At 40.4% G+C, this 22633-nt stretch overlaps 2 protein-coding genes and 1 long non-coding RNA gene across 3 annotated transcripts in view; 1 reads left to right on the forward strand and 2 right to left on the reverse strand.

The window, feature by feature from the left end:
- The first annotated feature begins 52 nt into the window (after positions 1-52).
- On the forward strand, positions 53-6416 carry MTG2 (mitochondrial ribosome associated GTPase 2). Its single transcript, XM_080403649.1, has 6 exons — positions 53-555; positions 2205-2352; positions 2981-3096; positions 3717-3935; positions 5423-5561; positions 5958-6416. Exons 1-6 carry the CDS (start codon positions 145-147, stop codon positions 6350-6352), a joined length of 1428 nt encoding a protein of 475 aa, XP_080259775.1. The 5' UTR covers positions 53-144; the 3' UTR covers positions 6353-6416.
- A 705-nt stretch (positions 6417-7121) lies between these two features.
- On the reverse strand, positions 7122-17814 carry LOC308070157. Its single transcript, XR_013930642.1, has 2 exons — positions 11534-17814; positions 7122-11458 (listed from the first exon to the last, which is right to left on the reverse strand). It is a non-coding gene; the product is annotated as an uncharacterized lncRNA (long non-coding RNA).
- Positions 17815-20476: 2662 nt separating this feature from the next.
- HRH3 (histamine receptor H3) overlaps positions 20477-22633 on the reverse strand; it is a 28639-nt gene continuing 26482 nt past the window's right edge. Inside the window, exon 3 of the mRNA XM_080403679.1 lies at positions 20477-21950. Within this exon, the coding sequence (XP_080259805.1) occupies positions 21066-21950 (885 nt within the window). The 3' untranslated portion in view covers positions 20477-21065. The remainder of the gene's footprint in view (positions 21951-22633) is intronic.

Consider the following 22633-nt stretch of genomic DNA (forward strand, 5'->3'; position numbering starts at 1 on the left):
TCACAATATGGGCCTCTGTGCGTGCCCACGGCCCAGCCTCGACGCCCTCCCAGGAGTGGCAGCCGCTGCGTGAGGGGGCGGCAAGAGCGAGCGCGCAGGAGGGGGCGGGACGCGCCTTCCCGCCCTTTCTCCTCAGCGCTGCGCATGCGCGGGGGTGGGGCGCGGCCGGGGGCTGGGCGGCTCCCAGCGGCGGAGCGGGGCGCGGCTGCGCTGCGGCTCAGGCTGGGCTGTCCCGGCGGCTGCCAGCGCCTTGCGGAGCCGTGCTGGGCCGTGCTGTCCCGGCGGCTGCCAGCGCTGTGTGGAGCCGTGCTGGGTCTGGCTGTCCTGTCAGCTGCTAGCACCGTACTAGGCCGTGCTGTCCCGGCGGCTGCCAACGCCATGCTGCCGCCGTGCTGGGCCGGGCCGGGTGGCCGGCTCCCGTGGAGGCCGGCCCTCCTCCTCCTCCTCAGCCCGGTGCCGGTGAGGGGCCGGCAGCCGACTTTCTCCACAACCTGCGTGAGGTGTTCAAAAAACAGGCGGCTGAGGCAAAAAAGAGTCATTTCGGAAAGGAAACTGGTAAGTGCTAAAGTCAATCAGCTGTTAGTGCCGCTTCAGGAAGTGGAGGTTACCTGCGCCTTGCCGTTTTCTCCTGGCATATATATTCTGATGTGAAGAAATATTTTTCTAAAATTTGATAAATGTGCAGAATAGTGAGGATATAAGCCAGCCCTGTGACTTTATCGGTTGTGGTAGCGGTCCGTGTTGCTTTAGCCGCAGCAGCTCTGGGCTGAATGCATACATAGGTTGAGAAAGCAGAAAGTTACATAGCTTTAAATCTAAATTGCTGTTTTGTTTCTCACTGTTTTCATAGGCTTGCGTAGTAATCAGCTGCCAAACAGCTTTTTGTGTCAGAGAAACTGCGGGGTCCTGGAACTTTTTCTTCACGTTCTTTTTCTAGTTACGCATCTATGGGAAATGTTATTTTCAAATGATCAGTAAATCACTTCCCATTTAAAGCCATAGTTTCCTGTCTCGCCATGTGGTGGTGCCAAATACTTCTCAAAAAGACACTTTTTAAGAAATCACTGGTCATAGTATAAATTTAATTATCAAGAGTTAGGGGGGGTTTTTTGAGTTGTTTGTCTTGGTATCATAATACTAGTAAGGCTTTTTCTCTCTCGCATAGTTTGAGCTACTTAAGTAAAGTGACCCTCATTGCTCATTCTCATTATGAAGTCCCTTAGTGATTGACAGAATTTGAATGTTACCAAGTCAAGGTCAAGCTTTCTCTCTCTCTCTCTCTCTTCATCCCAATATGGAAACGATTTCATCTGCCTATATGAATGTATTTCTCTAATATTTTCCTGTGGGGATCTCAGACCACTTTCCAGAGATAGGTAAATACCATCAAACCTACTTTGCTGACCAAAAAGCTGAAACATACTGCAGTGTAATTAGTTTGCCAGAAGTCAAATATGAAGTTAATATCAAAAATGGAGCCAAGCTCTGGAATTCTCTTTATATTTTTTTTTTTTTTTTTAGCCCCTGAGCAATTGGTTGTGGCATATATTAAGATTTCCACCACTTCCTCAGTTTACAAATACTTTCTATTCTTTGTCTTTAATTCTTTTCTTAATTGTTAGAACAATGAAGTTTGCCTTAATTTTATCACCTGGTGTAGAAAGCAATGAGTCAGTATGATATCCCTCCCACACGTGCACTATATCCTTTTTGCAAATTTCAGTTCAATTTAAAGATGTAATCATTGATTTAATTTTTTTAAAAGTTTGGTTTTCATGAGTAGGGACACAATTACTGAGTGAGTTTAGTTTATAGTGTGGTAGCTGTCTCGAGCTACCTGTCAACTTTATATAACTGTTAAAATTATACTTTTCCTGTTATTAGTTTCTTTAAATGTGAATGTTGTACTTCTGGTATCTCAGCTGCTGCATTAGGTTCTATCAGCATAGCCTCAGGCGTGTATTTTTAAGGGGGTTCTTAAAAATACTTGAAAAATGAGAACTATTTTATTATACTTAGTATGCTGTATTTAGTTGATCTTTGAATGGCAGCAGAGTTCTGTGGCGTTACTTGGTTTGTTTGGGTTTTTTTACTGTTGAATGGAACTCATCATGACTAAAAGTAGTAGGTCTGCATATTACTAAGTTTTGCAGAACAATCAAGTTCTAAGAAGATGATTCTGATAAACTATACCCTTGTTACAGACACGCTATTTCGTGGATCACCGGAAAGTGCGTGTAGTTGGAGGACGAGGAGGAGGAGGTGGTTATTCTTTTAGTAGTGAACCCAGAAAAGTATTTGGAGGTCCTGATGGTGGAAATGGAGGTGATGGGGGTCATGTCATTTTGAAAGGTAAAACTCATTAAATCTGTTTTGTTTCATGTTGTCTTACTGCTTAACACCCCACCCCCTAGCAAAAACAGCCCTGTATGTACGGTAGGAAATGGAAAATTTAAATGTCAAAAATATTTAAAATGTTATTTCTGTATGAGATGCTTTTACTTTTTAAGCTTTGTCCTGAGCTGTGGTAACAGGGATGTAAATGACACTGACAGCCTTAGAAATAGTTTGGAAAATCAAGGTGTTTTGCAGACACCTCAGTGATTGGTGCACAACTGTGTTATAAGGCTGGGATCTGATCAAATTTTACTCTTAAGATGGGTAAAGCTGCTTCTGCCACCACCCTGCTGCAAAAGCTGCTAATCTAGCAAATGAATTTTCCAGAGTATTTTGTAATGGATGATTTTGGAAACTGAACGCTTAACAAACTGCATGGTTACCAAGCCTAGGCAGATCAGTATAGGCAGCTAAACTTCATTGCAACTTACATTAGTATCAGTCTTCCCTGATATGTTATTGTTAAGACAGTAAATAGGATATGCATTCATGTAATACTCAAAAAAGAACAGACAAGAGGTTGCTGCTCTTTGCTTGTTCTGTTAAAACAATATGTTAAAAATATGCGTCTTTTGCTTTACAGCTGACCAGCAAATGAAATCACTTTCTTCAGTCCTTCCCTTCTATCAGGGTTTTCATGGAGAGAGAGGAGGAACCAAAAACTGTTATGGAGCTAATGGTGCATATATGTATGTTAAAGTAAGTAAATTAAGGCTGCATGCTAGTATGTTAGCTTAGTATTAACATCGCTGATTTTCAAGCTGGTTGTGTGTTTTTGCAGGGAGCCTTGCGTGCTGTCTCTGTTCAGACGCAGCTGGTTGTCACACAGGCAGATCAAGCTGCTTTAAGTTGTTTATAAAAATTAGACTTTTTTGGAAGGTACATCTGGCCAAAACAAATACCGTCACAGTTTACTTTACTTCTGCAGGTCATTGCCTAGAGCAGTCGGAACACAGAACTTCTTAAATAGGAGCAGACTTTTTTCTTTCATACTTTTTTTCTTCAACATGCCTAGTTTTGTGCATATCTACAATGCATTTCTTAGCTCACTATGGTGCTTGGGCTTCTTTTTCTAAAAGGAGAGAAAGAGGGTTATAGTTCTGTTAAAACTTCAGTGAAGTGTGAATGTCCGACAGTACTGTTTGGGTTCAGAAAATGAGCCTCATGGAGTATGCTTCTCTTTTTGGATTCCTCAACTTGAGAATACGGAGGAGTGATTTTCAACAAATCTGAAATCAGCTGCTAAAGGATCTGCTGAAGACAGCTCTGCTGCAGACTTTGAGCTTCAGTGTAATGCTAGCATCTCTGTTCACTTTAAGGTCCCTGTAGGAACGTTGATTAAGGAGGATGGGAAGGTTGTGGCTGACCTTACTCAACATGGTCAAGAGTACGTTGCAGCTTATGGAGGAGCTGGAGGGAAAGGTAATCGCTTTTTTCTTTCCAATGAAAACCGAGCCCCAACATTATTTACTCCAGGAGAGCCAGGTCAGGAAAGGGTCCTCCATCTGGAACTCAAGACAACAGCTCATGCAGGATTGGTGAGTGTTGCTGTGGTTCTTCCAACTTTCTTACCATTTTATGATGACACTTGACTGATTGAAGAAATAATGTTTGATAACATTTTTGTTAGCCTTTTGGCTTGCTTGTTTAGAGATGCAGCTCGATGCTTTCTTGCTGTTACTTGGTAGAAGGGTGTCCAAAGTGATTTGCAGAGCTGTCACACTCTTGCTACTTGATGTCATCCTACTTTTGCTAAAATCAACACTATAGATAAAAAAGCAATGTGCCAGATTCGTCGGTGATTAACAGACTCACTGATAATGTACAACAACTTTGTCTGCTGGTTCTGCATATGAAAAGTACATCATGGAGAGTTCTTCTAAATTAGTTTCTCTTTTCTTGTTTGTTTTTTTGTTAATATAAAGTTCAAATAATCTTTTATTTCATCCCTGTATTTTTCTTTTTACAAATATTAAACATTTGACTTTGTTAGTTCCAGGTTTAGCATCCTCTGAAATGAAAAATACTATTCAGACATGAATGCTAAGTCAATTTAGGGCTTAAGCTGTGTTCATTTTTAAGTATGGAAATGTGTTAACACCAGCTGGTAAAGCTGTTAGAATTATACTTTGCTGCAGAGTGTTCTTGCTGTAGTTCAGCAGCTGCAGAGCAACTGTCTGGCCTAGCAGAATTCTGTGAATGTATTTAGACACTAAGAAAAGAGTTGGCATTGGTGAATCAATACACTTAATTCTCTGACCAGCTGGACACTCTCAATCCACTTCTCACATTTGTAGCAGTAATTTGGAAATCTGGGGTGAATCTGTTTTATACTTTATTCCCTCTGACAAAAATTCAGAGCGTCTGATGTCAGCAAATAGGAGAATCTGGGATTTGATCTACTTTCCTTTGGGGATCATTGGCTGTCTGTGTAGCTATCATATGTCAGCTGTAGGGTATCCCTGAGTAACTTCATTTCTGGGATAGGTTTGTTTAAATTTCTTGCCTTCTCCTCAGGAGGCCAAGTTTCAATTTAATTCTTTGATGTCAAGTCTATGAAGCTGTAAAATTTCAAACTTACAGGCCTTCTTGTTACTTATAGGCCAGACTGTGTTACTGAATCAAGGACAAAGACAATTCTGAATTATTTTCGAAAATAATCTATCTGTTAGAAAACACAGATAAAATGGGAAGTGCAGGACAAAGTGTCAAAACATTATTTCAGAGTCAAAGAGATCTTACGGTGTATACCTTTCTGGCGCTGAACAAAGTGAATACTTAAGATGGCACAAAAAAGTTAAGGGGCTTCTATGTTTGATCCATTTCATGTTCATGAGAAAATATAAATAAAACAGGGTTTAGGAGAACCAAAAAAGGGAAACCTGGCTGCTTTTCAGAATGAAGTACACAAAATTAATGTTGATGTATTCATGCTGGAAGAACTTTGCCACATCTGCAGAAGTTTACTCTTTTTTTAATAAGGATTAACCTAGAACTGTGGCTTTAATAGGTGTTTCTATTCTAGGTGGGCTTTCCTAATGCTGGCAAATCATCGCTTTTGAGAGCAATCTCCAGTGCGAAGCCAGCAGTGGCTGCCTACCCGTTCACAACCCTAAATGCCCATGTCGGCGTTGTCCGCTATCAAGACTACGAACAAGTAGCAGGTAAGAACTGTAGTATGTTTTGTGTACCTTGATAGCAATTTGTGTCACCTGGATTATTCTTTGTAATGCTGTAGAGGTTTGGTAGTTTTTCTTGCTGGTTCTTAAGAACTTCAGACAAAACAACACTGAAAGCCCATTTCACATTCACTTACATGTGCCCTTAATATCAAACTAGCAACCTGTATTCTGTCTTTGCTGGAATAATGTAAATTCAGATGTTTTAAAAGATAATAGCAGTCAAACTTAACACGAGGTATGTTTTAATATTGATGCATTGAAATGTAATTCTAAAAGTACTTGCACTGGCCAGTAAAAGACTGGGGCAGTTTGTTGTTTGGGTGTGGGTTTTTTCTTGTTGGATATGTGGGGTTCACTGTGGAATTTCTGTCATTGTAGTTGCTGACATTCCTGGCCTAATAAAAGGTGCTCATCAAAACAGGGGCCTGGGGATCGCCTTCCTAAGGCATATTGAACGCTGCCGCTTTCTCCTGTATGTGGTGGATCTCTCTGTGTCTCAGCCATGGATTCAGCTGCAGGACTTAAAATATGAACTGGAGCAATATAAAAAAGGATTGTCTGAGAGGCCTTGTGTTGTCATCGGGAATAAGATTGACCTTGCTCAGTCCAGGATCAATCTACCGCTCCTTAAAGAACAGATAGGTGAGCGGGTCATTGCTTTGTCTGCGTTGACAGGAGACAACCTAGAGGAACTGTTGTTGCATTTGAGAGAACTGTATGACACTTATGTGAGGACAGAACAATCACGAGGGCAAAGCCCGGTCAAGTGGTAGGAACCAGAAATACTGTGAGTTGTACTAGAAGGAGAGAAAAAAAATAAATGATAATTTGAATAGATTGCATCTGTGTGGTTTTGGGGTTTTTTTTGAAGCAAGGGGCACAGCATGTGGATTTGATCTGGACTGCTGCATTGGAAAGATTTTGTTCATCTTTGAGGTGTCTGTGTTTTACAACAAAATTTTTGAAAATTGTAATCATGATGGGTGTTGAATTGGAAACCTGGTTCTTGTTTGGCATGAGGTAGTCCATTATGGAATGAAGAGAATCCTATCTAGTAGAGAAGATGGAAATTCAGGATCTGTAGGAGATGCTAGCTTGCTTTCTAAATTGAAGTGAAATGACTTCTCAATCTTCACTGATCAAAAATTATGAAATAAAAATAAAGTGGACCCATATTTATGTGGTTTTATACCATAACCACTTTCAGTCATCTTCTCTTGAACTTTTCTCCTGTTTTGTTGTTTGTTTTTTCTCAGAGGAGGCACAGATGCTCAGTATTTTTAGGGAGGAAAAGCATAAACCAGCTGCAATTAACGATTGAAATTATTTTCTCATTATTATAAGTAATAAACTGTCTTTAAATGCTGGCAGCAGCTATGTAGCTGTATAAACTAGCCAGGGAGCAGTCATTTAAGACTAATTTCTGAGTTCTCCAGTTTCCCTTGAGGAAATGCTCTCAAGCAATATTTTGAGAAATTCTTGCCTTCAGATATTCCAAATAAAAGAAAAATACAGTTCTTCTTCCCTTCCCCCCTTTTTAAAAAAAAAAACTATGTCATTTTGTGGGCAGAAATCTTCATTTAGAACAGTGGGTCTCTGCCGTCTCCTCATGCTCACTGCCTGTGTCTGGAAAGGGCCAGTCGTGTTCAATCTCTAAAGCTCAACTCACACCCTCCTGCTGTATCAGTGTTGGGATCAGCTCTGTGATTATGATTATGAATTAGAACTAACTTTCCCTGTATAAGAAAGAAGGTACATACCTCTTCTTCAGAGCAGCAGGTTTTTTTCTGAAAAAGTGCAAGGTCAACTCAAATGTCTAAATTATTAAATAAAAATATGGGCCAAACAGGTAATTACCTCTCCTAAATTCACATGCTGAGTATTTCTATCCATGATCAGGTGTGGAAAGTAATCCATGCATTGTAAGTGGTGATACTGGCATAAAATATGATCAGGAAAAAAACCAAAAATATTAAATCCCAAAGTCATTCTCATGTTTTGTTTCATACTTGCTTCATTCCTGGCATTTACCAAAACTGAATTAGGTAGAAGTTAATACTCAGTTCTATCCTTGTGTTTGGTTGTGTGTACCATTTGGGGGCTTCACTGTTGATTTTCCTCCTACTGCTATATGTTTTTCAGCCACATTTAATAAAACCAGAAGATTGCCTGAACACAAAAGCTAGTGCAGCTTCTCTGCAGAACATTTAATACCTACAAATACTTTGTGCTTTCTCTGACTGTATTTTAGTATTATTTTGGCAGTCTTTGAGAATGACAGGCTGTTTTAAAAGCCTCTGTACTCACAGGAGCTTTCACCCTCACTTCTTAGTGTTTGTGCAACCTCAGTTCTCAGAGTGGAGAGTATTTTGTGTACTGATGTGGAAAAAGCACAGCAGGTTGCTATATAGCTTAACAGAATGTCCTATTGATCATTTAATTGGTTTCTTTGTTCTTAATGTTTCAGCCACCTTTTCTGACAGTACCAAGTTTCTAACCACATGCTTATTGGGTTCAAAGAGGCTTTACAAGAGCATGTACTCCTTCATCTGTTGATGAAAAGTGCTACATAGCTCCAGCTTAGGTGTTGGAACAACTGTTGTAGAAGCTTGAACTTACTGTAGTCAATATACATCTATACCAGCTGAAGTAACCTAATGCTAGAGGTCCCTGTGTTCATGCCAAACAAAAGGCATGGTTGTGTGCTGCTCAGCACAAAACTGAGTGTTTGTAGCTTGGGTCACGTTTCTCCATAATGCTCTTTCAGTTTCAGCATGAAGATCTGTTGCATTCATTATAATTTTGAGGTACAGAATTGAGGAGTAGCCTCTGGTTCTGCTCAAAGTAAGGTATGTGTGAGGCTGCAACCTGCTCAAGGTGAACCGGCTTTAGCAGGGGCTTGGACCAGATGGTGTCCAGAGGTCCTTCCCAACCCTGGCTGTTTTGTGATGTGCGAAGGAAACTTGTTTCACGTCTAGGAACAGAGAAGAAAATCAGGTTAAGAAAAAAAATGAATTGTTTCAGAGAAGAATTATGTGCTACAGGATTTCTTCACACTGATATTTTTGGCTGAGGGTGGGGCAGGTGGGCTTCTTTTGGTTTAGGTTTTCAGGGGTTTTGGTGTCATTCTTCTGTGTGACTTTCCTTACCTAGCTTTTGGTTTCCTCTGCTGAAGCCTTTGATGTTGTCCTTGCTTTTCACGTTGACAAGAGGAAAGAAGGGGCATGGATTTTATTTCGCATTCTGACAATTCACATTAAAATATGGCTTAATGAAGTCCAGTCTATATTTCCTAGAGAAGCTTGAGCCATAATTTTTTTTAGTGCCATTTAGAGTTCCAGTACTCAACTTTTTAATACATTTTTAGTACATGATTACACAATATTTTAGTGCTAATTGTGGGGGTTTTGCATTTATTTGCAATCCTCTCCCCTTTTTAAGTTCTTGGTAAATGTAGGTGGTATCAATTAAACAGATAAAGAAAATGAAATGTTAATGTAAAAACAACCATGCTTTTTAGACATACCGATATTGGGGACTCATTGCAGTACATTAAAACATTGAATGTGCATGTTTAAGCATGGTATGTTTTGTAATCTGCTTTACTTACATGGTTTTGTAAAGCACTTTTTTTGTATTACATAAAATATTTTAAAAGGTGAATAAGAATGTGTTTGCAATGAACTGATGTGGCAGCAATAAAAACAAGACCCTTGGTGAACTTGTACTCCATGGTTCTGCTCTGCTGCAGCACCGTGCTGGGAAGAGAGCAAGGCCTGCCACAACCACCCTGCTTCCAGTACCGGACAGACTGTGGGGACAGCACTGCTTGGTGCCTCACCACAGGGCAGGAGACGTAGGATGTGACACCAGGTGCTGTGTAACGTCTGCCTGTGTTCGTTCTGGTAATATGTATGCTTGGAGTTGTCATATTGAAATAGTGCCGGGTCACCAGTTGCTCAAATGCCATGAGAAGTGAAGGCTGCCAGAAGCATCAGATCCCACTTGGTTTGGTTTTCCATTGCAAGGGAAATTTCTTTCGCTGTTGTAAATGTATTTATTAAGCCTCTTCATAGTGATTTTTATATTTAAGTAGATTTATGGTGAGTGAATAGGTACTCTGACTGGAACATGTTTAAAAACTCGTAACCGTTGTTTTTGAACATTGATTCAAATGACAGAATTACAGGAATGGCTATGAACCAGAGATGCTAGTGCTGATTTAACAGGACCTTGCTGTGGTTTGCGCGTTTTGTACAAGCTACTGGATGCAGAACACCAGTCTGACTTTGCTGTCTTTGTCTTCCACAGGTTATTGCTAACTGGGCTCAGTGGCTGGCACCTGTAATGTAAGGTTAATGCTGGGACCAGAGGTTAGCTGTGTTACAGGTGTGCAACTTAATGAGTTATTAATTGAATGACAGGTGGGACATAACATTCCAGCAGCCTGTCTGCTCCCTATTTAATGTATTGTTTGAACTGTTAACTCTGCAGTGGAAATTAGAAGACAATGAATATATGTTTTGGCTTAATCTTTCTACAAATATTGTTGTGTAAAAATGGATTTTTACTAGTAGCAAGATTACCTTTTACTCTGGGAGCTGTTGTTTTTGGGGATGCTGTAGCCCATGCTCTGGGTTGCTGTCTTGCATGCAAGTTACGAGAGATGGAGGTTTTTGGGAGACGTGGTATATTGTGCCATGTGTGTAGAGAGAATAGTGAAGTCTGGAGCTCAACATCTCTTCAGAAGATCTACAGCTCCATGGTTCATATGAAAGTTATATTTTGGGTTTGGACCACTTCTGTTAATAATGAAGCTCATCACCATTGTGAAAATGGCTTTGATATAAATTAAATCTTCATCCTGATACTGCTAAACTTCATCCCAGTTAGTGATGTATGCCCGGCCTTTAAAGAACAGCTTTGTTTTCTTGCCTTCCATACTGCAGTTTCCAATGCTGTTCCCCATTAACAAGTTTCCCCATCTTGTTAAATAGGGATTAATTGTGCTTACACTGCAGAGGTCTGGAAAGGCTGACGTTATTAATATTTGGAGGGGAGGTTATATATGTGTGCCAATATGATAAGGGATGATTTTGCAGCTGTTGATAATAGAACAAAGCTACCTTCAGGCTGCATTCTCGATTTTTCTCTATGAGGTTCTGAAATTTATTATGTGGTATGTGCCTGTTTTTCTGAGACATAAAGCATAGCTAATAGGACAAAAGTAAAGAGATTTTTATCAACCTTGTTTTAATATTGAGATTGTGTTTGTCCTTCATTTTCCCACTGAGAGTGATTTTTCATCTCCTTTTTCCTGGATGAAATAGAATTGTCCACGGAGGCCTTAGCGGTGTCTGCTTTCTTATCCACAGGGTTTTGTTTTTTTTTTTTCCTCTGACCTTGTTTATATGAAATACCACTTTGGCTCCTTGAAGTGTGCATTCCTGGCTTGGGCTCTGTTCTTTGCTTGTTGCTATACTGTTAGGTCAGCAAGGTAGAAGTGTTTGTGTATTATGTATGTGTTTCCTGAATGATGAGTGAAGACAAAGACTAGCCACACTACCAAACTAAATTATGGTTTAATAACTAACTCATGTCTGCATGCTCAGTTTCAGTAACACGTGATGGATATGGCTGGTTACTTTGTTACCATCCATTTTATTCTGGTAGCATGCCATTAATTTTAATTGGAGGCACTCCAGCAAAAAGCAGTGGTGATCCAGGTTGTTGTTCCTTTTTTAACCTGGACGTAGCATTGCAGCATAGTCAAATGCTGTTATTTTATGGCACGGTTATTGGGTAAAATAAAACACAAAACATGAAGAGCCTTGTGCTTGTTGACATAAGCTAAAAATGTTTTATACAGACAAAATCACCTTTTAAAATGCATACTTTAGAAATTCACTTAGATCCAGACATAAGCTAAAAATGTTTTATACAGACAAAATCACCTTTTAAAATGCATACTTTAGAAATTCACTTAGATCCAGATTTATTAGCACTGATTGAAAAGCAAGACTGAAAAGTAACTGCAGAACAAATTCTCTTTTGTTATTCAAATCCTCAGTGGGTACCTTTTTGTCTTTGTAACTGGAGAAATCGATAGTCAATTAATGTGTAGGTAAGAGTTGATATTTTAGAAAACATTATGGTTTGGGAACAATTTTAGCATATGGAAAAGCTTGGTGATGGTTTTAAATATTTCTCATTTGATTCTTGACATTTGGTTCCTCACTGCTAAATTACCATTGAGATTAGAACATCACTGTTTTCCAAAGACATGTGAATCCCCACCCAGAACATCCTTTGTACACACACTAATCAACCATTGACAGAAGTTAGCTATTCACTGTCTAAATCTAGATAAATTAATCTTCCACTGAAAGTGGAAAATGCTTATGAAGAAAAATATTTGCATCAGGCAATGTAATTGCTAAAACACTAGTTGTCAAGAAGACATCTGTGATACCGCAGATGAAGTGTCCATATTTTGATTATCTTATTCATGAAATCATACTGTTTTGTGACTATTTATTTCATGTTGTTTTCCTCTGTTACAAATCATGTAACTGATGAGTTTGGGCAGATAGTTTGCTTTGTCCAGACAGGACACATATCGCATTTAAAAAATAACTGGTAAAAGGTCACCATATTAAATCAACATTTTTTTAATGCATTATTTTAGAAAACATTTTTCTTCACTCTACCCACCCACACACCAGACATGTAATGGAAGTTTAAAACGGTAGTTCAAATCAACAATTACTGAAACAGTGAACTCTGTCTAGAAAAACAAAACCTGATAATGTTTAGTAACTTCAATGCCAGAAGTTGTGGGTTTGAAGCTTACCTATCTATGCGACGGGCTAAGTCCCACGCTAGCTGTGCAAGGTCTTATGGCCCCTGTAACTATAGATGTAAAAAAATGTATTTTATTTTGGTAAGCTAACTCATCTCTGTTTCTATATCAACTGAAATTTTCTAGCTTCATTAAATAATTTATCACCATTAGGAAAATGGCTTTAAAGGATGGAAATTTAATGTGTTTTACAGCTTTATATATATATTTTTTACAGTACCTTATGTTTTAGAGTCATCTGTTAACCTTCTTTCACTGGTAGAAACTGAATCACAGGAGGCTCATGTCCAAGTCTAGCCATGCTGGGAAAAGCTGATGTCCTACTGAGTTTTAGAAATCTTGAATTTAGGTATCTGTCTGGATTTGGACCTCAGTGAGTTGCACAGTCACAGAGAAATTCTGTGGCAAGGCAGAGAACCTGGAACTTGGAAAAAATGTAGTGTAGTATTAGTCCTGTAACACTACTGTCTTTTTTTCTAGGTGCCTTGTACAAGCGTAACTTAAAACTTACTATAGTCATATTTGCATTTGTAGATTCCAAGTGATGCCCCGTTCAACATGCTGCTTCACATTTGCCCTCTGCAAAATCCTCCAGTATCCGTGTTACCCCCTTCATGGTATTGCAGTCCATTTTAGTGTTTAGGAGCTTTCCATGAGCCAACTCAGTTAACTATATCCTTTTTTTTTTTTTTTTTTTTTTTTAAGGTATTCAGGATTTTTTTCACAGTAAGTAAAACTTGATTTGCAGATTGGTAACAAATTGCCACATGAAACACGTACAGTTTATTAACTGGTGCTGCTAATTCATGTAAATTAGCAGTAATTAAATGTTCTAAAGATAGTGGTTTTTTAGTACTTATTAAATGTATTGATGTGGCTTATGAAACTGATCAACACAGAACGATTCTAGAACTCTATATTAAGACTAAATTAAGTTAGTGCTACAGACATTAGTTTCCTAATGTATTTAGTCTGGAACAAAACCAATAATACATTTAACTAACAAGGTGGCTTGGTGAATGAGTATGCAGTTGGAAATCTGCTTTTAGTGAATATTCAAGCTAAAACCCACCTATATTCCCACTTCTGTGCTAGTAAAGCCTGAGTACTTAGAAGTTGATGGAGAAAATAATTGCAGAGGGTGACAAATGTAATTGAATAAAGAAGGAACTTGTTCAGATTTTCTCAGAAAAATATTTATCCTTGTGCTTGTCTTTGATAGTTAATATATGTTTTTCTAAGGCAATTTGGTAGATCCTGTCAGCACGCAAATCCCTCTTCAGAGATTGTTGTACTAATGGCAGTTAGCCTAACTAACATTTGTGGGTTTGGGTTGCTTTGGTGTGGAGGAGGCGATTCCTCTATTGTATTACCTGCTGCTTTGATAACTTGTCATAGCACAGCTGGGAGCGATTAATATTGATTAGAAACTTTTCCTATTTACAAACTGTGCTTGAAAGGCACTTCACTAAAGCGGTGCGTAGCGATGGTACTCAGTGAATTAACTGCTGAGGTGAAAACATGGTTATTAAGATGAGTTGATCAACCTGACCTTAAATAGTTGATTTCCCACTTCTTAGTCTTCTGTTCAGTATTTCAGCTGGGGCAGCCTCCCAAGAGGAGAATGAAGGAAGGTTCTATTTCTAGTTTTTTCAGAGGAAATCGGTGTAAACCCCACGTTCTCAGAAACCGTTTTTGAGACTGTCACTTTGCAGCAGAGGTCAGCAGTGTGTGGAGCTTCTGAGGGGGGATTTCTACAGGATTTCAGCTTTTTATCTTTCAGAAGAACAGTCTGTGTGGGTTCTTCCCAGTGAGAACTTTAGGAAGGGTATGTTGGGCATTTTGGTCCTTGTTGCTGTATACTTGCAACGAGTCATCCATGCCGGTTTGACTTCAGTCTTTCCCTTACTCTGGAACTAGCTGTCAGTATTCTTCTGTCAGCAACAAAGAATCTTCTTGCCACTTCCATGAAAGCTTTTGAGTAACAGCTTAATTCCCAGTTATCAGAGTGCTTAACATAGGCTTCATGCAAATATTATGTATGTTATTTTATCCCTGTATATTTTGTATGCAAGCTGTATCAGAGATATTAAACAGTGCTTTAGCTGTAATGGTCTGTTAAATTTGTGCTTCTTAGAGTTTAAATTATTTTCATAATGGAGGTAATTGCTCTGCTTTGTCAATCCATCATCAATTCATGAACACTGCAGGGTGTATGTGCAACCTCATGTTCAAGGAATTATATATGCAACTCCCATCATTGTTGGTTGTTCAATAAACAGCTTCTAATGATTAAAGCTGCGTGTAAGCTGTTACTTAACAGCTAAAATATTTGCCAGAATTTTCATTGCCCTTCTAGCAGACAGCTTGTTGTTTGTGAATGATCAGAGATACCTTTAAATGAGATTAACAACTACTTTGCAGTCAGTTTTCCTTCAGTGTTAATTGTGCTGCTAAATTCTAGGGTATAGTGTTTAAAATCATTCAAAAGTCAGTGTTGCGTTACAGCTGCATTTTTGCGCTTAAAAGAACAGATACCTAGGTTGTGGGAACAGACTGCCTATAAAAATTGTCATGAATTGTGCATTTACATGCACAGGAAGGATACTGGTGATGTTTGCACACAGGCCACAACTACCTACCTTTCATACCCTTTCCTTACAGTGATTACAGCATGTTATGGTAGGGGGTCCTAGGAATTGTTGACAGGTATTTGATGTATAAGAAAAGCCTTTACAATGCAACAGAAAGTCCTGCTTGGTGCATCTGAGTCATTTAAAAGAATGCTTCATGTAGAATTATACAAATGAAAAAATAATAGTCGTCGTCTTCCCCCACAAATGTGCATACATAGCTCTACCTAAGATGTTTGGTAATTTGATTAATTATCAGCTCCCTTTTGTACCTAGAGTGTGCAAGCAGCTTGTAAATTACAGAGAAAAACTGTGGGCCTTGTAAATAGCTAGTAATAAGTAATGCTCATGCATCCTGTACTGTAGCAATAAAAATGGTGCTGATTTAATGAATCATTAGCACCCCTGAGCTCAGAACAAGAGCTTTAGGGATAAACCTGGTTTTCATGTTTTTGAGGTATGTACAAGTCTTCCTCTCCCAGGTAGCAGTGGGTTTGTTGAAGTGAGTTTTATATCTCAATAAAATGATCATTCCAGATTATAGATAATACCTTTTTCACCCTGTGGAATTCCTAGTTGCTTCTCTAAACGCCGTAATTCCTTAATCCTGCAAATACAACTGTATTGGCAGAAAAGTATGTTGTGCAATGGTAAGGAGGAAAGAAGGAGATTCAGGTTGAGGTTAAGGGAACACAGGAGTGCTGTGTGTTCCCTACTATCCACAAGGACATCCGTGAAATCTTTCATGAAGTGTGAGCTTTGTGGTGTTAGCAATCGAGAGCACTTTTCCTTCTTGTGGCACTTATCTGGGGTGGCTAGCAAAGTGTTTTTATTCTTGTCTGCAATTCCCACATCAGAAGTAAAGATAATGATACCTCTTGTTGTGTCCCATCTATTTGCAGAATGAGTTCTTTAGAGTGGAAAAGGTCTCATACCCTGCCAAGTTGTGCTGGTGTCACTGCATGAGAGGTGGGGATATGAAAAATTAATCCTCCCTCACAGAAATCATGTTGTTAAACTTCTGTCTAGCAAGGATACTTACCTACTGTCTTTCCATCCTGGTTCTGCTATGAAAATCAATGTTCATTTACAAACATGGAAGGAAAACCATCAAATCAAAATACAATCACATCTTCCTGATTTCAAAGCCCACCCCTCTCAGCGAATCTCATTAATTATCCCAGACAGGTGTTTTTCAACAAAAGCTGCTGCTTGCATTCTCTCTTCTTTAGCCTCCTACTTGAGCTAATGAAGCTTCCAGTGATGTCTCTGGAACAATGGAGCAATTTATATAACTGCAGGTTGGAGAGAACAAATAAGAAATGGTAATTGAGGAAGGGCGCTGAAGAGAGGCTGTGGGAGCAAAGTCCCTCTATCTGTGTGAAGAGATCTGTCATTATCGGTGATTAGGGAGGAAGCATTACAGAGCCAAAAAGAAAGTAGCTGCACTGAAAAAATGTTCTTTGATAGTTTATTGATATGCAGATGCTGCTTTATGAAAGGACCACAAACCTCATTATGGTGGCCTTCCCATCCGTGTAGGTTTGTATGAAGAGCAGGGAACTGGCATTACCTCCGCATAGGTCTTGTGGGAAGTCACTTAGCCTCTTTCTTTAAAAAGCTCCCGGGTGCGATTTAGAGCTGTGTGAATGTTGTTTGCTAACACTCCGTGCATAAACTGGGTCCTTCTCTCTGGAAATAGCTGTTTCTTTTCTGTGTGGAAGCCTATGTGCTTACACAAATATCTGATGCATATTTGGAATTGCAGCAAGTCGTCTTTCACAGTTTTTGAAAACGGGTCCTGCCTGCTTGGTTTATGTCTAGGCAATAGGAATGAGGCTTTTTTTTTTTTTTTTTTTTGAGCTGGTACGGTAGCAAAAAATAGACATAGGTGTTCTGCTAGGCTAGTTGACAAGAAGCCCTACCTTGTCTAATGGTAATGTATTTTCACTGCTCATATTTGATTATGCCTAGAAGATGCCTAGTCCCTGCCTCCTCCAAATGCATATAGACATTTACATTCTGAACACTAAAAATCAGCAGAATTCAAATACTCTTTTAAACATATTTGAATTAGTCATCAGCTACTCTCATACCTCAAACCAGCTCATAACATTTTCAGTATGAAAACCAGGCTCAGGTGTGACCTCATGTCCAGGCATAAGTAGTTATTTTTCTTTTTTATTTGGCAAGGCAAGAGCTCTTATTTCGAGAAGGAATATAAATATCTTCCCTGCAAAATCCACCAATGAATAAAATTACTTTCAGCCAAGTTTAGGTAAATCTGCCCATGTGGAGGTCAGAGACCATAAAAATATTGTGCGAAAAGCTCACAGTGAAATGTGTCCATTTCTTCACTCTTTAGGAAAGAACTTTAAGACCACAAGTTCACTCTGAGAGCTCAGAGAAAAGTGCCATTAGGACTTTAAAATATAGAGGATTACATTGTTGTCAGTAGTGGAACTCCAGGAGAGCATGGTGCTTGTACAAATTGTGTGTGCTCTTCAGGGCAGGTACATCATGGTCTTAACGGATCACTGACAGTAAACCAGTCTCCACCAGCTCCCTGTGAGTATTATGGATTTTATGAGTGTCTTAAAACTGGGTATTTTACTTACAGCTTTAGTTCTTGGGCTGTGTGAACATGTGAAAGGAAGGAACTCCTAGCCCATGTGCTTGCAAAGTCACCTCGAAATTTAAAGCTGGTATCATCACTTCTGAACAAAGTTACTATCAGTGGATATAGGGGAAACCCTGCTGTTTGCCTTCAGTATGTAAATACTTAGTCATAAGCTATTGGAATTCGAGGAAGTAATACATACCCCACTCCCCGTCACCCCCTTGTCATCTTCCTATTTTGTTCTACTAGAAAGCCCCATTACCAGTCCCTGCTCAGGCAAATGCCTCGTATAGGAAAGGCTGATAAATTATTTGTTCATTTGTTTAATCAGAAGTAACATAACCATGTTATGGAAAGTATTCCTAGGTCTAGTGTGTCAGAAATTCAGCTGTTAACCACAGAAAGCTGTGAGAGTTTGCTTAGCTGAACTGTTTTTTTTATTTTCTGTTGAGTTTCCTCTCTTAAAATGGTAGAAGTGTCTGTGCCAGTAGGATTCCTGGGCTTTCAGTTATGTTTTGGAGTATTTCTGTGAAAAAACAACGCCCTCAAAAAGGCAGAAGGGAAGGAACCCAGCAAGGTGCGTTATGCTCTAACCTTAGTTTTGTTAAATAACTGCTGTTTTGGCTTTTCAGTAGTTATGTGTAGCATCATACTCATTTTGGTGCAGTAGATGGCACACAATCAACATTTATTTGTAAGCATGCTGAGGACTGGTGAGCAGAAATCAGGCTATCAGAGGGATATGTGCTCCACAGGTACAAGAAATAGACTTCATTGTCATGTAGAGGCAAAAGAAGTGGTACAGGAGCAAGCATTGGCATGACTTCAGAGGTTTATAAAATTTTCCTGGAGAAAGCTGGTTCTTTGAATGATGGAAGACTGCACGAAATGGGGCCTATTTCCCATTTGCAACCAATTTAGTATCGTTTTAACAGTTACTTGGCCTCTACTGTATTTCAAAGGCCTGCCACTTATCCAGTGAAAATCATACAGGGTAATTTTTACAAGAAGAAAACAAAATCCTTTTTCTGGAGTCAGAGAATGTGAAGTAGGTAACCACTATTTAATATCAGGTCAAAAAATAACAACAACAAAAAGACACAACAATTTCTCCATCCTTTTCTTAAGGTATAACACAGCTGATAGCTTTTCTTTTTATCAGGCTGAACAATCTTGTAGTCCTTACCTCTCTTTATAAACAAATTAAAAGAACCACAGCTGGAAACTGGTACTTTGTTCACATAATGACTTTGTCACTTCTAGGCGGGCTGGGGATTTTGTAAGTCACAGGAAGAGTTAGTGTTAATATAAGTAACTTTTTCAGATTGAAGTTGCACATAACATGCTCTGGAAAAGAACCAAAGTTGCAAAGAATTAAGTGATGTGCACTCACCACGCTGTCAGGAACCTGCTCATCAGAGGTAAGAGAAACTCAGCTGTTCCAGGAGCTATTTTTTGGTGAATGCATAGGCTTTAACTATCTCCTCAGGCAAATCCATACATGTTTTCTTTTCAGTTGGATTTTATCATTTCCTGCAATACCCTGTTTACCATAAAATATTTGGCAAGCTTCATATAAAAATACTTTATTGGGGTTTTCAGAAGGCAGCAGACACAAGGAAAGGTACAAGCAGACTCAACAGTGCACACCGTCAATTCTTAGTACACTTATTGCAAAGGATATATTTTAACCCATATATAATGGCTTGACTGAACATGTCACAAGACTGAAATACCATATACACAAAACAAGACATCATTTAAAACCTGACTTCACATGACAATGCTGATCTACTCAACAAGTACCACTGGAAAAAAGTTGGATAGCATTTTATTTTATTCCTAGCACCAGCCAAAAAGCGGTTTGCTTACAACAGCGAAATGTAATTGGCAATCACAACATCATAAGCTTCTGGGTGCTACTTTGCAGCATTTGGGTTTCTATTTGCAAATGTCATTTTCAGGCTTACAATCTTGAGCTTCCCTGTACAATGCTGTTAAATATGAGCATTTGCCATGGCAACTAATTACGTATTTGTATTATTGTATCACTGAGCAGTGCCAACAGAGATGGGCAGTTGAAGTATTTTGCTTTATGGTCGTATCACCTCCGATCCCAAGGAGGTTACAGAATAAATGCCAAGTATAATGAAGCAGAGATAAAATGCCTAAGAATTTATGTTAAGACTGAGGCTAGAGCCCCGTATCTTGAATCTGGTGCTCTATCTGTGGAATTAGTTGACTGCTTCAAAAATTTAAAAACTAAAAAAGAGAAAAACTGCTTTTGTCACCTGGATTGGCTCAACCCGGGACTCCATTCAAATTATGTATTTTAAAAGGAAGCATGCAGAAGTTCTGGAACTTGCTAAAATTAAGAGTTCTGAAACTAACTTAAAGAAACACAAGTTGCAGTTCTCTCAGTGTTTGTCATTCTCTGACACATTCCCAAAAAAGTATTTTGGAGATTCTGCAGAAGAGATTTTAAAATGTCTTTGGGTCATCATGAGGGAGGCCATGGAGAAGGTGATGCTCTCCTGGCGCCTTTCACGGAGCACAGCAGCTCCGAGATCTTCGGGTCTGCCAGGACTCCCAGTCCTGCAGGGCCAGGGACTGGGCTTGCTCCTGCCGCACACCTCCAGGCAGCAGGGAAGCTCCCGTGTGCTGTGGGACCACTGGTTGGTGTGTGGCTGGACGCAAAAGAAATGGGATCGGTTTTGAAGCAGGGATCCAGGGGTGCTCAACAGGCTGCTTCAGAATGCTCAGTATCTCTGATTTTGGCTGAGATGTGCCTCTTCTTGGGGGGGTGGAGGGGGGATCTCTTACACCACGTGCAACAGGGCTCCAGACTATGGCTGTAGCTGCTACAGCGATGAAGATAAATGAGGTGTTTTCCTTCTGAGGTTCGTTCTTTTCTTTCTGTACCACCACATACGTCTAATATCTTAAGTGCAAGGAAGAATGCTTCCATTTATGGGAAAAATCAGGTCTGCAAACAGGTAAACTGTAGCTTAGTCCAGTAGTTTTAGGTTAGATATTTATTTCTGTTAGCTTTTGGTTTTCAGTTTTTACTTTTGTTTTAGCAAAACGCCAGTGCCGCTTGGCTGACTAGGTGGCAGCAGAGGTCTTCTGTGGCACCTGGAAGTGGCGGACACAGATTTCACTGCCTGTAGTTAATGTCAAACCCCCCTTGTCCTGCTATTCTGCGTGCTTTTTGTTGTTGATGAACTAGAACAAAATAACAGTGGTCTCAATGCTGCCTTCCTCGCATACCCCAGACCAGTGCTCTCAGGTTTTTCCAAGGAAGCATGCTACTACTTTTCCATAACATGGGTGTATGAAGCCAGGGCTCGTATCCACACACAGGGCTGGCTTCACTTCCAGCAGTTCTGCAGGGGATCGTGAGGTTGAATCTTTAGCTTCTTGGGACAGAAGAGTTTAATAAAAGCTCTTCTGAAGCTGTAGTGGCAGAGAGGGTATAGGACAGGGTTGACAGCCGAGTTGATCCACAGCAGCCAAAAGGAAGTCTCGTACCAGAAGTCAGAAATGCAGTGGCCATGGCAGCCAGCACGGATGATCATCAGGAGTGTGTATGGTGCCCAGCAAATCCCAAAAATGCCCACAATGATTGCCAGTGATTTAGCCACTTTCTTGTCTCTAGAGAGCCTGAAGCGTTGAGTCATGCTCTGGGACACTATCCTCATCCGTTTCTCTAAGGATAGGGTGGATGCTGAATTCCTACAGCTCTTCTTGTTGCTACACTTGGGCTTGCTGGAGCTCTCGGAGCTTGTTGACAGCGGCTCTTTGGCATCCAGGCTGGTAGCAGAGGCTGCTGCTTGAGCTTTGCTCTTAGAGAGGTCGAGGGTTTCAGCTGGCTCGTTCTGCTCCCACTTACAGCATTTCAAAGAAAGCTTTGCTTCTGGGCTCGTTTCCATCTCTTCAGTGAAGGACTGGTTGTGCACTTCATGGAAAATATCCAGGCGTATTTTGGTACGCTTCTGTATGTTCAGGTAAATGCTCAGGTTGAAAAACATTACACTGATGAAAGGAGTGAAAAACTCCAGTGTAGAGGCTGTCATGAGAAAATACCAGTTGTAGAAAAATTCAGCGTAGCATTCCCCTGTGGGTATGATACTCCGGCCTGATATGTACTCCCAGCTGATAATGGCAGGTCCATAGAGCAGGAACGCTAATACCCACACCATCACCATCTTCAGCACCGCTTGCTTGGTGTTGCCTTGCTGGGCTCTGTAGGCGACCTGCAATGGGGAAACCTTTTCATAAGTATGGTCACGCACCCTGGCTTGTTGAGGCTCCTCACAAATGACCTGTTAGCGTTTCTGGTAAAGTTGCTAGGCAATATTCCTACGGTCTAACAAATTCATATGCCACAGGCAACAGGAACAATTGCTAGATAAATCACGCTCCTGCAGGGTAGACTCACGAACCCTCATCTTGCAGCTCCGAAAGCTGACACGGTGTCTGCTTGGTGGAAATGTACTGACTTGGTTGGAGCCCAGCAGCCTGCTGCACCCCACCGCTTGCCTGAGCTGCCCCCAGCGAGGCTCTGTGACCCCTGCGGAGAGGGATGCCCCAAGCCCTGGGCCAGCCAGGCACCTAGCCCTGCCGTGCTCCGAGCCCCGTCACCCATCCTTGTTGGGTCAGGGGACGAGCAGAGGCAACAGCTCGGATCTGTCTGCAAACTGCTCGACACCTCCTGTGAAAGGCTGAGCGTTCTCTCACCATGAACCCAGAGACCTCGGGGCTGTGCCCTGGCAAAGTCGGTGCCACAATCTACTGCCATGGTAGCCAGGGAGAAGCCGGTGGTCCGACTGCAATCTGCTGCTTTGCCCTGGAGATAATAAGCCCCGCAAGTCAGTAACAGGGCTGCTCTCCTCGCTGACTCACCCGTCCGCTCCTGTTCTGCCATCTGGGAAGGGCG

Source organism: Falco punctatus (assembly GCF_963210335.1).
Source record: "Falco punctatus genome assembly, chromosome: 10".
Taxonomy (NCBI): Eukaryota; Metazoa; Chordata; class Aves; order Falconiformes; family Falconidae; genus Falco; species Falco punctatus.